We start from the raw sequence: 16,583 nt of genomic DNA, 5'->3' as shown, positions 1-16,583 counted from the left end.
AAAACCGCCTTATCAGCAACAACAACAACAAGAGATCACAGATCTAATGAATGAACACGTTTTAAACTAATTAGCATAAGATAGTAGAGCCGAGAAAGATGGGACACCTTTAACACATGTTATCAAAATAACCTGATCGTGTTTTAAACAATTAACAACGGTCTGTGGAAGTCGTGAAGATACTGTTTTATAATTCATTAAATGTTCTTTGTTTACTACCAAATGAAAAGAGAAAACAAAATGAAAAGGTGTCCCATCTACCCCCACCCTGCTATATTAGTTAATCCTTTTACTACAACGGTCGACTAGGCTCGATCAAAAACAAATCTGAAGTAACCAACAAAACGGGTTCTAGTCACCATTGGTGACTGTGGAGCAGTAGGCAGAATGTATTTATATTATAACTAATGAAACTTATGACGTATGAGGATTGAGTGATTGGTAAAGAATATGTGTAAATGCGCTTTGTACAACTCCTGTACCATGTGTTTATTGTAAACTTACACTAGTTAACGTTGTCGTCGCTTAAAAACGTTTTCATGAACTTTGACAAACCGTAATCACGCAGTAATTAGGTAATGTTAGAAGTTAATATTAATCATATGATGTTGAATTAAAAATAATGTTTCAATTACGATTAATGATAATACGGTTTAAGAGTAGTGCATTTAATGCGTCCCCACTTAAATGCTAATAGTTTGATTCAGTCGTGAATCGTTGTGTGGATTTCTTATCTTATATAAAACCAAAGAACACTATACAACGTGCCGTCGTTCCCCGCCAAACTCCAGACAGTGTTTCCGCTATGTAAAGTGCATGAGGAAAGTAATCGTTAATTAATCGCTCATCGTGCGGTTTTAAATCCGAAAATTCAGTCTAAAAATTATAAATATATATTACGATTTGATTTCAATCAAGAGATTAAAGAACAATGCTAGAATTAAGAATTAGGATAAGTGCGGAAAAAAATCGCCCTATTAGCAACAACAACAACAACAAAGCCAAGAACAACTGTTCGACGAAAAAGGATCTATATGACCACTAACGTGTTCAATAACGTGTTCAACAAAGCCCCCCAAGTGGTTGACAGACTATATTGCTTTAGACTGCAATAAGCGAAAGGTGAACCAAGATTAAACAGTTTAGGAAGTAATGACAAAGAGTTGTTGAGAAGTTAGAATTACTATGTTGGAGTTGGAGAAATTGAATTAGATGAAGTTTTTATCTGTTGCAGCCATAGACTGCTTAAGATAAGGACTGGAATGTAACGGCCTTGGGGTTTGTAACTTGAGTCCGAAGGGTTAACTTAAGTCCTGGAATTAAATGACTTCCAGTGAAGCTGAAAACACAATCTTGGATTTCATATTAGGGTATTTGACAAGTTTAATAGTGTTACTTTTAACACCATCCAAGGTCATTTTTAGAGTCAAAATAATATTTTGAGGTTAAATTACTAAATTTTAGTCTTTCTTTACCTATTTTAGACAAAACATTTTTAAAGAAGAGACAAAGTGAAATGAAGACGGTCTTGGTGCTCACTACGTGACCCAACAAAATTAGTGTATCAAGGTTTAACTTTTGGGCAGTAGTTGCGCGTTCTACTCTTTTTATTTATATGATGTGGCCACTGTCAATCAAAGTCCAAAGGCGCATAGAGTGATTTCTATGGTCTTTGCTGTCAATATAAAGAAACCCTTAAACGCTTAGAATCTAGTAGTATGGGGTAAGACGTGATTTATTTTCACTCTCTTTTATCGTCCTGTCTGGTAATAAACTAAGAATATTTACAGAATTCTGTAATCGTATTCTCACCACTCTAACAGAGCCATAGAAATACTATGTAGTCCAACCATATAGAGGGCGCCATGAGTCCAACCAATTGTTACGTAAAAGACAAATTAAACGCCAAATTTGCCCAAAATAACACAGTACAGGTGTAAGAAAATGTTTTTCGGTAATTTAAAGGGAAACTTTGACTAAATTTAAAGGTTAGAAATTCTAAAATTTATGCGTAACTTGTTTTCTGTATCGAAACAAGTCACAAACGAGATTTAGAAGCGGTGAATTTGTGACATTTTAATCATTCAATATGGGTCATTTTATATATTTTTTGCAAAAATGTGCAATAAGGTAAATATAAGCCATTTTACGCCTTCCTACAAAAAGAAATGGCAGACAAAACCTAACAAATTCGTTTAAATTCATTGCGAAAGTCTCCGCTTTTGCTCGATTTTGGAAACAAAGATGGCGGCAGTTGGATTTCTCGGTGTTTCTACGATTATACACTTTTAAATAGCACTGTTAATTGTTAAAAACAATGTTATGAAAGGTAGGGTATTATTTACTAACGGTTCCGTAATATATTTGTTCCGACTGAACCTACTGCGCATGCGCATCAGCGCCTGGTAGAATATATCCGCCTGATGATATATTCGACCGATACTCTACAGGGCGCTGTTGCGCATGCGCTTGCGCAGTAGGTCGGAACAAATATAATGACCAGTTGATCACCCTATCCTAATTTATTAAGAGGCTCCATTTAAAACGTTCCAGAAACGATGTTTGGGCACGTAAAAAAAAACTGGGACAGTTTAAAACACACAGGATAAGATGGGACAGTTTAAAATCATTGTTAATTTTGATTATTAAGTGTATTTATAAATAGGAATATACGTAATAACACGAAATATTACTGTACGCTTTGAAAATTAGGTCTAAACATTCTTTTTCTTGCCCTACTGCTATAGTTTTTATATGTTACCTATACTGCATAACAATTGGTAATGTTCGAACTTCAATGGCAAATATTGTATCCTACAAATGTATATGAACCTGTAAAAACAGAAAATTGATTATAACTATTGATAAAGTTTTTATTTTTGCTACAGATTGAGTATTACTACCCTGTTTTTGGCATACGTCACTTCTCATAAATTATCACCAAGTGCAAATGACCAACATGTTACCTATACATTATATTGAATGAATGAATGAATGAATGTAATGAATGTAACTTACTTTATCCTCGCGTGGCCGGAAAACGACAGTCGTTATAACACGGGCTAACACCTCGCGCCAGCTTACGAGTTACCAAGTATGTTACTTTGTGGGTGATTATTTTTTTTGGATTTTTTTTTTTCATTTTTATGTATGGCTGATAATTTGGACAACCCATTAGTGACCACTGGGTTGGAGCAATTGCCGTTAAGTGTCTTGCTCAAGGACACATACGCCCACAATGGTAGCAGCGACGAGCCTTGAACCCATTACCTCTGGGTTAGAGGCAGGCGCGCTAACCACTACGCCACGGCGCCGGATTATATTATTGCATAACAACTGGTAATGTTCGAACATCAATGGATAAATATTGTATCCTACAAATGTATATGAACTAGTAATAACAGAAAATTGATTACTACTCTGTTTTTGGCACAAGCCCCTTCTTATAAATTAACACCAAGTGAAAATGACATAACAATTGGTATTGTTTGAACAGTATTATCCCGACTTTATAAAACACCCATCAAAGCTAATTACTGTTTTTAAATATTGGAAAAATATGTATTGTTTGAACAGTATTATCCCGACTTTATAAAACACCCATCAAAGCTAATTACTGTTTTTAAATATTGGAAAAATATGTAAAATATAAACAGTATACTTTGAACAGGTAAAAAAATGCGAAATAGTAAGGTGCTATTTTTAATGCTCTCTAAATCATAGTAGAGCCGATGAATTTTTTAGTTTGCGTGTGCGAACGATTAAACTAGTTTCATAGCTTCATAAAACAACCTTGAATATTTCGTACAGTTTAATATTGTCTCATAAAACTAGTTTTAGTTTTGTAAAAAAACACTGAGATATAAGCATAAAGAAAACAGGCAGGAGTCAATATGACTTTAGTTTGAGATAAAAACAACAAAAAATATCGGTTTAACGTTATATATATGAAGTTTACCTGGCAAATAAACTAGCACAGCCTGTTAAACTCTGTAGGTTAACTACAAGTTGCATAATACTGCTAATGTAAATATATTTCAATTTAGAGTCCCATCTTCCCCCACATTGTAGTTTTGTATGTTTTCATTGCCAAACGTTGAAAGGTTTGCATTTAATTTAGTAATTTATACCTTAGGGGTTATTCAACTATAAGATACTGATATAATAAAAAGATATTATTTTAAAAATATATTCGAAATTTGGTCATTTGCACTTGGTGATAATTTATGAGAAGTGACGTATGCCAAAAACAGGGTAGTAATACTCAATCTGTAGCAAAAATAAAAACTTTATCAATAGTTATAATCAATTTTCTGTTTTTACAGGTTCATATACATTTGTAGGATACAATATTTGCCATTGAAGTTCGAACATTACCAATTGTTATGCAGTATAGGTAACATATAAAAACTATAGCAGTAGGGCAAGAAAAAGAATGTTCAAACTTAATTTTCAAAGCGTTCAGTATTATTTCGTGTTATTTACGTATATTCCCATTTATAAATACACTTATTAATCAAAATTAATAATGATTTTAAACTGTCCCATTTTATCCTGTGTGTTTTCGAATTTGTAAAACTTCACTTGTTGTGCGGATCGCTAAATAACTTCCCGTGTGTTTTATTATATTTTATTAAATTGGTGTCAATTAATAAAAGAATGATAGTACTAATTTGTGGTATTTCCCAAAAACCGTCATCTGCTTTGATTTTGGAAATATTTAGCAATATGTGCTTAAGTGTCCTATCTTTCCTCATTGTACTATATACCTTACGTATATAACATAACAAAATAAATTGAATAGCTTTTTTGACTTTTATCTTTAACCGAGATATTTTATTTTTAAAAAATGTTAAAACGTAAAAAGTATTTATAGTGCTTTAAATTTTCAAAAGTACTCTACCCAACACCAATGCGCTAGATGTCGCCACGCACCACTGTTATTTAACTAGAAAGATTGGCCTTTCTGTTGCATGCTATAAGCAGTCTTTTAAACAAAACAGAAATAAAATAAAACAGTTTGACAAAAGAAAGGTAATCACTTTTGATTTTCTGAACATTTTTTTGGCTAAAACTGCATGTTGGTGGGTACCAGTGCCGTGGCAAAAATATCACTGGCGTCAAAATGGTGAGCGAACCTGTCCTTTTTATACCAAAATTTACGGGTTAAAGGCTTCGTATTGCTACCGTTTGTGGGAGTGTGAGTTTCTGGGCGAAACACTTAAATGTAATTGCTCAAACCCAGTCCGTTTTGCTTTTAAATTTTTATCAATATATAAAACATAAAAAATTAATAAAAATAATTGCCTGCAAAGTTATGTGGCAACTGCTAAGTCAGCACGAGGTGTATAAAACAAAACATTAATGGTATAATGACTTTCGTTTCCCCGCCATGCAAGTATAAGTAATTTACATTCCTTTATAGTTTATACCATCTGCAAAACTTGGAAGTAGTTTAGTGTAAATGGAAGAATTTTTGTGAACTTTTAAACCTATAGAATAAGTTTAATATTATTACGCTACCCTTGTAATAAAAATATAGAAAAAAACTGAGTTTACCATCTGCCGCATTTGGTAGTAGATGGTTTTGAATGTTGATTTCTAATGACGTATATCTGCAATATGCAGTAATGACATCGATGCTGCAAGATTGTAAATAAGAATTCTGTGCTGCTGCAAACTGCAAAACCTCGATACTTTATTTCCCACAAGAACAGCTTAGCACTGGTCTTTGTAAACCCCGGTATAATGAACGCGGAGATAACACATTTCCTCTAATTGGAAATAACAATTTTGAGAACCATCCGAAAGATGGGTTTTGTGAGAATCTAACCTATTGTGTTGGCCAGCCATCTTGCAACTATTCAGCGTTTGTTTTGATTCCCATGATACAACAATGGAAGTTATAATCTTTGTTATCCTGTTTTCTGAATGCAACTAACATGGGAAACATACTTGACAAAGCGCAACTATAGTAGAAACGGAACTTCATGGTAAAGCCGAACTATTGTTCTTGCGTTTCTCTTTGCATTCCCAGGACTCAGCATAATAGCAAGAAGTTATTGGCTATTTTATTTATATACATTTTCCTGTAACTATGATGTCCAAAATCATGAGAACGATTTATTATAATTGTGCATTGTCTTGCATAGAGGAAGTAATATCAGAATAGTTCGCAGGTTAAAACAAATATAAGGGCCTTGTATATTTTAAGCAGCATCAGAGTTTGGCAACTTCTCTGATGTCACTTGCAATCGAATTTGCAAGTAGTTTAATTTTAGCTACGTAATTATGTTTGATGCTTTATATATATTGTTTTATTTTACAGATGAATAAGTCAGCACTTCTTACCCTGCTTCTTGTCGGACTTCTGGTCCACACAGAAACAGCCAGCGCTCGTTTGAACACAAAAAGCCGTAAGTACATAAACAAACAACAAAATCACCAAATAACATTTTGTTTATTGTGTGGCGGGCAATGACGATCGCTGCCTTGAATCAATTCGATTGAATGATGTGAATTATTTTAAAATAGCAAACACAGGCAAATAACTATAGTTATACATAAAATAAGGATGCGGTAAAATAACATGTTTTAATTAAATGTACTAAAACATGTTTTACTTTTCAGTTAAAGATGATCTAAAACTTCGTGACGAAGGCTATTATAATGCGGTGCCCAAAGATGGCTACTATGATGGCTACTATGCTGCGGTGCCCAAAGATGACCACTATGATGGCTACTATGGTGCGGTGCCCAAAGATGACCACTATGATGGCTACTATGGTGCGGTGCCCAAAGATGGCTACTATGATGGCTACTATGCTGCGGTGCCCAAAAATGACCACTATGATGGCTACTACGCTGCGGTGCCCAAAGATGACCACTATGATGGCTACTATGGTGCGGTGCCCAAAGATGGCTACTATGATGGCTACTATGCTGCGGTGCCCAAAGATGACCACTATGATGGCTACTATGGTGCGGTGCCCAAAGATGACCACTATGATGGCTACTATGCTGCGGTGCCCAAAGATGAATACTATGATGGCTACTATGGTGCGGTGCCCAAAGATGGCTACTATGATGGCTAATATGGTGCGGTGCCCAAAGATGGCTACTATGATGGTTACTATGGTGCGGTGCCCAAAGATGGCTACTATGATGGCTACTATGGTGCGGTGCCCAAAGATGGCTACTATAAAGCGATGCGCGGTAAATATAATTAATTTTAAAATAGTAAACAATTACTGAGTTCTTTCAATTAATTAAATATTTTAACAACGTATTGACTGTTTTACAAACATTTTCTTTGATTTTCAGCTGAATAGGACATTCAATCAAGAGAAGATGGCGCCTTAGGTTGAATAATTGATAATTGTCATTTATAAGCACAACTTAATATCAATCAGAAATAAATTCAACCATGGCATTATGTGTTTGTTTATAATTTAAATATAAATACAAACATTTCGGTGAGGAAATATAAATAGGCATTCGACAACATTTGAAGTAATAAACTCATAGGATGGGGAAAGACGTAACACCTTTAGCACATAATATCCAAATATGCCGTTCGTGTTTTAAACAATTAACAACGGCATATCGTATACGGTTTTACAATGTTTTAAATGTATACTTGGTTTACCACCAAAAGTATAATGATAAGGTGTCCCATCTTCCCCCACCCTACCGTATAGTTATGATTATAGATAAATTACAATGCTGCAACAGAATTTAACATCACGTGAAAAATTACGCAACGATAACCGCGCGTGATGAAATGCTTTTTAACAAGGAACCGATTAATTGTGGATGGCCTGGCACATTCTATTGTAATTAAAATATATTTAGTTCAACTCAAGTTAACGCTAGTTACAGAATCGTTAGTTTTAATAACAATATTTACCAGTTGTACGACTCTGTTTGCCACGACGTTATTTTGCTATAATTGTTCACGAATTGGGTGACTTTAAAGTTAAAATTTATTTGATCTGTTCAGGTTACAGCATTGCATTTGTTGTGGTCAAGAACTAAATAGTTTGTAAATATTCACTACCAATTTGGTGAAAAGGCGTTATAACACGGGTGTTCGTACACTTGGTGCCAGCTTACAAGTTACAACGTATGTTACTTTGTGTGAGAACATTTTTGGGGGATTTTTTTGTATGGCCGATAATTTGGACAACCCATTAGTAAACTGTAAGTCGAAGCAATTGCCGTTAGGTGTCTCTCGCAAGGACACAAACGCCGGATTGGTAGCAGCGACGAGCCTTGAATCCGTTACCTCTAAGTTACAGGCAGACGCGTTAACCACTTTACCACGTTGCGGTGAATGCATACAACGTTAAACCAATATTTTGTTGTTGTTTTTGAATAAATAAAAGTCATATTGACCCATGCCTATTTCCCTCATGTTTATACCTGAGTTTTTTTTCACAAAACTAAATTTAGTGTTGTGAGACAAAATCAATCGTTCACACTTGCAACTAAAAAAATCAGGTTTTATAAGTCGTGATAATACTGTCGATAATTCTGTAACATTATTTTTTTGCGGATTATCATTAAATGGGGGTCGTAAAAAAGAAATTAAAATACAGGCTTATCTGATAACCACCTTCGTCTACCCTGCTATAAATTTACTGTAAACCTGTACAACAGAACAAATGACAGGTCAAGAGACAAAATAATATATTTGTTAGGTATAAAAGAAACTCACTTGTAAGATTGTTTTGTGGTAGATTTTAATCTGTTGTTAGTTTGAAATTCATTAGCATTGGAACCTATCCCATTTACAAAATTATGCAGCATTCAAATTAAAATGAACGTTGTAGTGCTGTGGCTGACTGCGATGCGTTGCAAATTGAGGGCAGAAGTCTATGACATGAGTTACAGACTTATACTGTATAAGTTATACAGTCCAATATCTTAGTTCATGACTGACTACAGGGTTGTGAATGGAATTGGTTAAACTGTGTGTCGCGGATGAAGTTGGGGACTGCGTTGTCAAGTCCGAGATATAGAGCGGCATCGATCCCATGAAAGACCTAAATGGGGCTTCCGGGTTTTGGGATAATGAGCAAAATCTGGCCTCAATCCCAGGTGCCCAGGTAAAATTTTACAGCTCGCCCGGGTGTTGGGATAATGTGCGAATTGCTAAATAACTTCTTGTGTGTTTTAAAGTATTTTTTGTATATTTGTCGATTAATAAAGAAATGTTAGTACTAATTCGTGGTATCACCCCAAAACAGTCATGTATTTTAATTTTGGAAATATTGGGCAATATGTGCTTAAGTGTCCGACCTTTCCCCACTCTACCATATTTGTTTGACAAGTAGATCAAGGTATAGTGTACTAACGATTTACCGCCAGTTTCTCTGACGATTGTTTTGAAGAAGAAACGCTTCTACTAAGAAATCCTATTTTTTTATATTTCGTCCTTCACTCAGCTAAATAACAAGGTCGATTTTCTCATTTTGCTGCCAAATAAAGTTAATGCTTAGCAAGGACGGAGTCGTGGTATGGCGCTCGTTATATCATGTATCATTGCAAACAATCTAGGTAAAAGTACCTTAACTCACATGCACAGTTGTTAAGGCTCTCCGCTGCTAGCATTATGAGCGTATGATGTGTTCTTGGGCAAGACACTTAACGGTAATTGCTCCAACCCAGTGGTCGCTAATGGAATGTCCAAATTACCAGCCATACATAAAAAAGTGTAAGCATTCAAATATACATTCTTGTCTAATTTCACATTTTGTCGCTGCACAATGGGGTGTAGGTTAAAAAAGCAACAAAATGCTTCGTGTTTGAATAAGGTACTTCGAGTATAACTCAAACATTAACTAGAAAAAGGTATAGTTAATGTATTGACTCATGTTTGATGACGCTAAGTTTGAGAGTGCAGATGTAAGTATGTCAAGTGAACTCGCCATCACCTATAGATTGCTTCGTAATGACGACATTAATGACGTCATCGAGCTACTAGTTGAACATTACATGCCGTATGAACCGTTGTCGAAATGTCTTAACATGACGAAAGAAGAGATGCGCTTGTACGCCGATGAGGCAGTTAGGGTAAGCACAAAACACGAACACAGTTAGTATAGTTTATTATAACGCTTATCGCTGCAGGAGGTGATACCCGCAGGTATTAGTTTAGGTGCGTTCGATGACATTAGGAAGACAGTTTGCGGGGTAACGTTTGGAACCCTGGACCCACACCAGAACCTCGATGCTAAACATGGTAGCCGTGAAGTTCCAGTGAAAGTTGAAATTCTGCAAAGAGTAAGTTATGTGTATATGGTAATCCTACCTATTTTTTTGCTAATATATATATAGTTGTCGCCACCTCGTTGGACTAATGGCCGACTTGTTTATGGATGGTATCAGTAACCAGCGTCGAACCCTTTATCATTCGGTTACGATGTGCATTGCAGCACACCACAAAATATTATCACCTGAAAGGCGAATCCTTTTAATGTTATTATAGTATTACACGTACACATACGCTTTATATATGTAGTTTGAAGAATGGGCGGAATCAACTTTATCTACCGACCTCGGCAGTACTAACTTCGTGATTGCGGATCTTCTCGTCGTTTCATCGGAATATTCAAATCGAAAAATTGCCACCGAACTGTCTGAACGGTTGGTAGAATATTAAAATTTTAAAACTGCACCTTTTAAACGGAAACAAATATTTCGTATATATATATATATATATATATATATATTTATTTATTTATTTTTATTGTTTATATTTTAAATAGGCAAATGATTCTATTTGCGGAACTTGGGTTTGATTTCTCCGTTGGATTCGCAACTTCAGAAAAGTCATTAATGATTGATAAGAAGATTGGATATAAATGTGCAAGGAAAATTAACATGCTGAGCTACAGGGACTCGGACACTGGTGAAACTGTGTTTGCTCAAGCGGAACTGAAACATAATTGCGTCCACGTGATGTACAAGGACCTCCGAGAAATACGTTCAAAGAAATTAAATAGCTTACTTTAATTTTGTGCTGTTAACCGTATATGTTGCTGCTTGTTTGGTAAATTGTTTATTGTTTAGACAAAAACAGATTACAAAATTGTTTCCTTCATTTGCAGCCGCGATTGAATTCGTTACAGGCTGTTTGTTTTCTGTTATACTAATTTGGTGTAACGTTAAAATGCTAATATTTTCGACCTCTACATATTATTTGCAATTGCCGTATCATTTTTGAAATCTCGTATCCAACTTTTTAAAAGTCCTATACGGCTATGGATCAGAGCCATATGAATAGCAAGTAGGCCAAAACTTTGTTACGTAAAAGGAAATTGAACGCCAATTTTTGTGCAAAATAACACAGCAGGTATATGAAAAATGCATGTTTTTCGGCAATTCAAAGAAAAACTTTAACTTAACCACAAAACTTAAAGTATGAGAGTCTAAAAAACATGGGTAGTTATAATTTTTTTTGTATCGAAAAAAGTCAAGAGCGGGATTTAGAAGAAGTAAATTTAATCATTGATTAGGGATATTGTTGTTTAACTAGTTTGTTTAAAGTAAACCCATTGCGAAAAGCACAACTTTTGCTCGCTTTTGGACACAAAAAATGCCCTGTTTTGGGCCTCTGTGCATAGATAACACATATAAATACGCTGTGATTTAAGATTTAAAAGGTATTTGAAAATTTACCGCTCGGTGACGCTGCCTTCATAGCCATGGCAACAACGAATGTAAATTCAAGCTTCGTGATTGTGTGCGGCAATGTGTCTCAGTGTTTGTGCCTAAAATACTCCAAATGTGTTTTAATTTTAAGTTTTTTTTTGTATATTAGGTTATTGTAGCCTATTAAAGTACACTGGAAGTTTAGTTTGATATGAGTTGATTCTCACACAATGAACGGAGAGGAAAATGAAACAAGTGCTGTTGTCACGGCGACGCCACCACTTAAAAAATCTCCGACAGGTTATTGCAATGTTTTTTCGTTTAAGGATTTTTTTAAACTCCACCATTTGTTTTTACTGTTTTTTTTTTTACCTCATAAAGGCGATTTATTAGACCAACTTGTTAGAATTTTTTTTCTTTAAATGAATAAACACAAACTATAAGCTTGTGTTTTACTGATTCATGTTCATTTCTTGTCTCTAAATTAAATAATTCTAAATTAACGAACACTTAATGTTTATTCTTGTAGCTTCCTTAAATGGTGACAATGAAGCGACACAAGATTTGGTACCAACTGACTTGGTAGGAATATTCCTTTGTTTTAGTTTTTATCTCCATGCTGTATTCTTTATTCCCAGAGTCAATATGTTATTTTAATGCCATTCGTTTATTGCTATGTATTTTTTGTGTGGATTTCCTCATGTTTGCTTGTATCATAATAGATACATTCGAAATGGCCTGTGTGCTTAATAGATCAGTGCTCTTCAACTCTGTTTGGTTTAGTAAACCTTAAAGTTTTTTACTTAAATGGTAAACTCAGATAAAAAGCGATGTCGGTTAAACCGAGCGGAGCTGCCGAAGTTTTACTCATTTTTATATAAAGTATCTGTTTAGTGCTACAAGTTTGTGTTGCACCCTTGTATACCTTTTTGTATTGGTGCACCCCATGTCCCCATGCGTATTTTGGAGCATTCTAGGGCCCGTGCACATCAGCTGAAGAGCACTGTAATAGATCAATTCTAAATTACCTGTGTATTTTTCGAAACTGTGACGTTACAGAGGTTTTAGAGAAGAATAATTAAAATGATCGCGAAATAAACCATTGTTTTACTATCAGATTTAACTTAATGCATGATTATTACTTTCCTTTACACATAACAAATTAATGCTTTAAATAACTAAAAAAATATTTTACAAAAAAGCTGCAAATCATGATTGAAGCTCAAAATGTGCAGTCTTAACATATATCTCACGTTTTTCATTCATGATTTAATTGCAGACATTTCTTATCAAAGACAGAGTAAAGATTAAAGGTACATCCGATGATGCATGGACACCTCAGCATGACTTGGTGATCAATAACTTCATCAGCGACAATAATAGTAAATTGTTAGTTGCTTATGTTGACTCAGTAAGTGGTAAACTATTTATATCAGTATAACTGTATTGGTGTTTTCGCATTGTATAAAATATAAATTGTATGCAGTGCTATTGCAGTATATAAAATATCTAGGTGTTATCGCATTATATAAAATATCTAGGTGTTATCGCAGTATATAAAATATCTAGGTGTTATCGCATTATATAAAATATATAGATATTATCATATTGTATTCATTACAGCTATCTGGCATAGCATCAAAACAAACTACCCAAGAAAACAAATAATTGCTATATTTGGAATAGTAAATTACTTATATGCTTGGCTGTTGCCTAGTGATCACTAATAAGTTTTTAATGTACAATTGGAATCCTAAAATCTATTTTTCCCCAACATTGTGAAAGCAAGTAGCTCAACTGTTATTGCTTTATTATTTAACTTTATTTGCTTTATACACAAACAAACTTTTTAAATTAGGATAATGTTGTATAAAGAATCTTGATAGGAATACAGTCATTCAGTATTTACATAATATTTCTAATTTTTATGTTTCAGAATTCTAAACTTGTTTTCACAAATAATTTATTAACAATTTCTGTTATTTATTTTAGGTGAATGGAGTTACAGTTGATACTGTCGTACCAAACAATCAGAATGCAGAAGAATTGGTTTATTTTATTAAGTAAGTAACATAAATTTACTTTTTTTTAGGCCCACGTTTTTTAACCCAATAATAATTAAAAAAGGAACCTTTATTTGTCTGTTTCTTCTTTCTAACACCTAAAAACTTTAAACATATTTACATTTAGTTTAAAGAAAATAAGAGTGGTCGCTACCACGCTACATCTAGCAGACAAACAAGCCATTTATGTTTTATTAGTATCAAGTTAGTCTTCTAATAAAAACAAAAGTGTGCGTAAAAACACAACCCGTACATCGGGGGAAGTCAGCTTAGAAAAAACAAAACCCCCCAAAAGAAATTCCACCAGTAGTTCAACCCAATAATTCATTGCAGAACTGGGCGTTTCACAGAACTCACAGAAGCAACATTCAGTTCAGTAATTCAGTGGGGAACACTAAGAAGTGGTTACTTGGAAAGTTTGCTTCGCATAATGAATGGCATATACGCTCCACTATTTTTCAAAAACACAAGCTGGCCAGACAGCATTAAAAATGATTTCAGTGCTCAGCTACACAGGTTTGTTAAATTATACCCAAATGTAAAATAAGTTTATTTGTAATTTTGCAAGCCCCTGATTTTTGATCATTTGTTGCTCTTTAGAAACTTTTACCCCTTTCCTAATGTGACTTTATTTAATTAAAACACTGACAGGTTTTTGGCAAGTTTAACTGACATCAAGCATAAGATGAAAGGAAAGACTGTGCTCTACATTCCAAATGAAGGACTTGACTTATCAGCTGAAATTGCGGCAAAAAACAAAGAGCTTGTTCAGAGATTAGAAAGTAAGCACTCATCTGTATAAAGTAAAACATATACAGCTAATGCATTTCAATTACCTAATACTTTTAAATTTTACCAAAAGAGTTTAAATGGATTATAATAGTTTATTTCTTTAAGTATTGTAAAGATGGGGAAATTGGCGTGTAGGAGTAATTTTATTTTCAATGTAGGAATAATTTGTAATAATGCATACCTTCATATTTCAGCTGCTATGATCCATTGGACGCGTCAGATTAAGGAAGTATTGAATGCACAAGATGCATTGGAGACTGCTGAAAGTTCCGGTCCTTTAGAAGAAATTGATTTTTGGAACAACAGATGCATTGATCTGTCAGGTATGAATTACTTAAAACACAGAGTATTGTTATGTCATAATGAGTGTCTAATGTTACATGTATTCTTCTGTGTTCTGTCATATGATATCGGTTCTGTTATAGGTTTAAATTCATTTGTTTTTAAACTTCCGAAATTTAATATATGTATGAATAGGCATATTTATCTTCACAATGCTTAATTATAAAGAAATACGTGTCAATTGGTGTGTAATATAATGTAATGCATGCCATTTTGTAGTAGAGTGGGGGAAGCTGGGACACCATTAGTTTTGAACAATTAACAATGGTCTATGGAAGTAGTGGTGATACGATTTTATAATTATTTTATTGTTCTTTGTTTACAACTAAATGGGACAAATAACAGAATAGGTATCTCATATTCCCCCACCCTACTATATATATTTCATATTAAATGGAAAATATTCTTTAGAATACTGTAATTCTAACCAATCTATTCATCCAGGTTTAAGCTCTCAACTTGACAAACCTGGAGTGAAGAAAATACAAAGGATTTTGGAGAAAGCAAAATCCTCATATGTTGGTCCATTTAAAAAGCTTTCTAAACTCATTCAAGATGGTTCTGCTCAAGCACAAAGTAACTTGAGATTTCTATCTTTGTTCAAAGGACCTTGTGAAAAACTTGCCACAGCAACACCTAAGGATGTTCCAAAACTTTTACCTGAGATTGTAAAGATCATCCGAGTTATTTGGGTCAATTCGAACCACTACAACACAAGGTGTGCATAAATTGAAGTTAAACTGGAGTATTATACTTTACTTGGCGTTTTTTAACTATCTATAAAATGTGTTGTTGCAGTTATGAGATACATACATACCATAAAACTGAAATAAATAATCAGGCAAACCTTATTATTCATACCTGACCAATGTTAAACCCTGACAAAAGTGACAAAAAATACAATACAATTGCCTGTAAAGCTGTTTTGTATAGTTTTTATTACAAAGTTTTATTTAGTGTGTTAAAATCTATATTGATTCCAGGGAAAGGTTGACTGCTCTCTTCCGTAAGTTAAGCAATGAAGTTATTCGTATTTGTTGTCGGGAAATTTCCCTGGATCGAATATTTGATGGATTTGTTGACAGCAGTTCTCTAGTTCTGACAAACTGTGTGAATTGTTGTTTGTCATGGAAGGAAATCTATAAAACAAATGCTGTCATTCACCACAGGTATGCTTATTCTATTCCATTTGAGTGAGGTTCCACGGCATGGCACGCCATGGTTCTAGAATTTGAGCCAGAATTGGCCCATTACCCCAACACTTAAAAATAGGTATGCCTACACTTGCATATGCCATGTTACCATTTCCTATTATTTTAACAGTGGACTCATGAGTGTTTATAAAACTTTGCACGTGTTCTATCTACGTTACTACAATGTATAATTGTATATATATTTAATTGAGCCACAGTTGTACAGTTGAAATACTTTGTTTAATTAATTATATTTTTTTATTTTATATATATATTTCCTTTATTTTATAGTTCTTTTAATTGATTATGTTATCTAATTCTTGTGTAATTCCAGATGTTCAAAGGATGGTTGGGTGTTGGACCAAAGTTCGATATTTGCACAAGTTGATGCATTTGTTCAGCGTTGTAAAGATCTTCTTGAAGTTTGTGAATGTCAGCAACATTTTGCCCGTCGGTATGACGCCTTCATATTTAACTCTTAGGAATTATTTTTTCAATCACCATAATAATAATATAATATGCCTAATGAGTAATG

The 16,583-nt window shown here is 34.1% G+C and overlaps 3 protein-coding genes across 3 annotated transcripts in view; all 3 read left to right on the top strand.

Moving 5' to 3' along the window:
• The first annotated feature begins 5,569 nt into the window (after window positions 1-5,569).
• On the top strand, window positions 5,570-7,435 carry LOC149741740 (uncharacterized). Its single transcript, XM_089886727.1, has 4 exons — window positions 5,570-5,993; window positions 6,329-6,416; window positions 6,631-7,215; window positions 7,324-7,435. Exons 1-3 carry the CDS (start codon window positions 5,991-5,993, stop codon window positions 7,092-7,094), a joined length of 555 nt encoding a protein of 184 aa, XP_089742853.1. The 5' UTR covers window positions 5,570-5,990; the 3' UTR covers window positions 7,095-7,215; window positions 7,324-7,435.
• Window positions 7,436-8,823: 1,388 nt separating this feature from the next.
• LOC149741739 (uncharacterized) lies at window positions 8,824-11,371 on the top strand. The gene is made up of 4 exons (XM_089890725.1): window positions 8,824-10,077; window positions 10,135-10,287; window positions 10,526-10,650; window positions 10,773-11,371. Exons 1-4 carry the CDS (start codon window positions 9,877-9,879, stop codon window positions 11,017-11,019), a joined length of 726 nt encoding a protein of 241 aa, XP_089746851.1. The 5' UTR covers window positions 8,824-9,876; the 3' UTR covers window positions 11,020-11,371.
• Window positions 11,372-11,505: 134 nt separating this feature from the next.
• The window catches only part of LOC149741738 (dynein axonemal heavy chain 2-like), a 45,932-nt gene continuing 40,854 nt past the window's right edge, over window positions 11,506-16,583 (top strand). Inside the window, exons 1-10 of the mRNA XM_089890655.1 lie at window positions 11,506-11,958; window positions 12,188-12,240; window positions 12,938-13,069; window positions 13,651-13,721; window positions 14,055-14,237; window positions 14,373-14,503; window positions 14,708-14,836; window positions 15,300-15,573; window positions 15,839-16,024; window positions 16,383-16,502. Coding sequence (XP_089746781.1) covers window positions 11,889-11,958; window positions 12,188-12,240; window positions 12,938-13,069; window positions 13,651-13,721; window positions 14,055-14,237; window positions 14,373-14,503; window positions 14,708-14,836; window positions 15,300-15,573; window positions 15,839-16,024; window positions 16,383-16,502 — 1,349 coding nt within the window. The 5' untranslated portion in view covers window positions 11,506-11,888. The remainder of the gene's footprint in view (window positions 11,959-12,187; window positions 12,241-12,937; window positions 13,070-13,650; window positions 13,722-14,054; window positions 14,238-14,372; window positions 14,504-14,707; window positions 14,837-15,299; window positions 15,574-15,838; window positions 16,025-16,382; window positions 16,503-16,583) is intronic.

This window comes from Ciona robusta, chromosome 1 (assembly GCF_009617815.1).
Source record: "Ciona robusta chromosome 1, ASM961781v2".
Lineage (NCBI taxonomy): Eukaryota > Metazoa > Chordata > Ascidiacea > Phlebobranchia > Cionidae > Ciona > Ciona robusta.
Note: the sequence above shows the minus strand (reverse complement) of the source record. Positions and strands in the feature narration are given on the sequence as shown.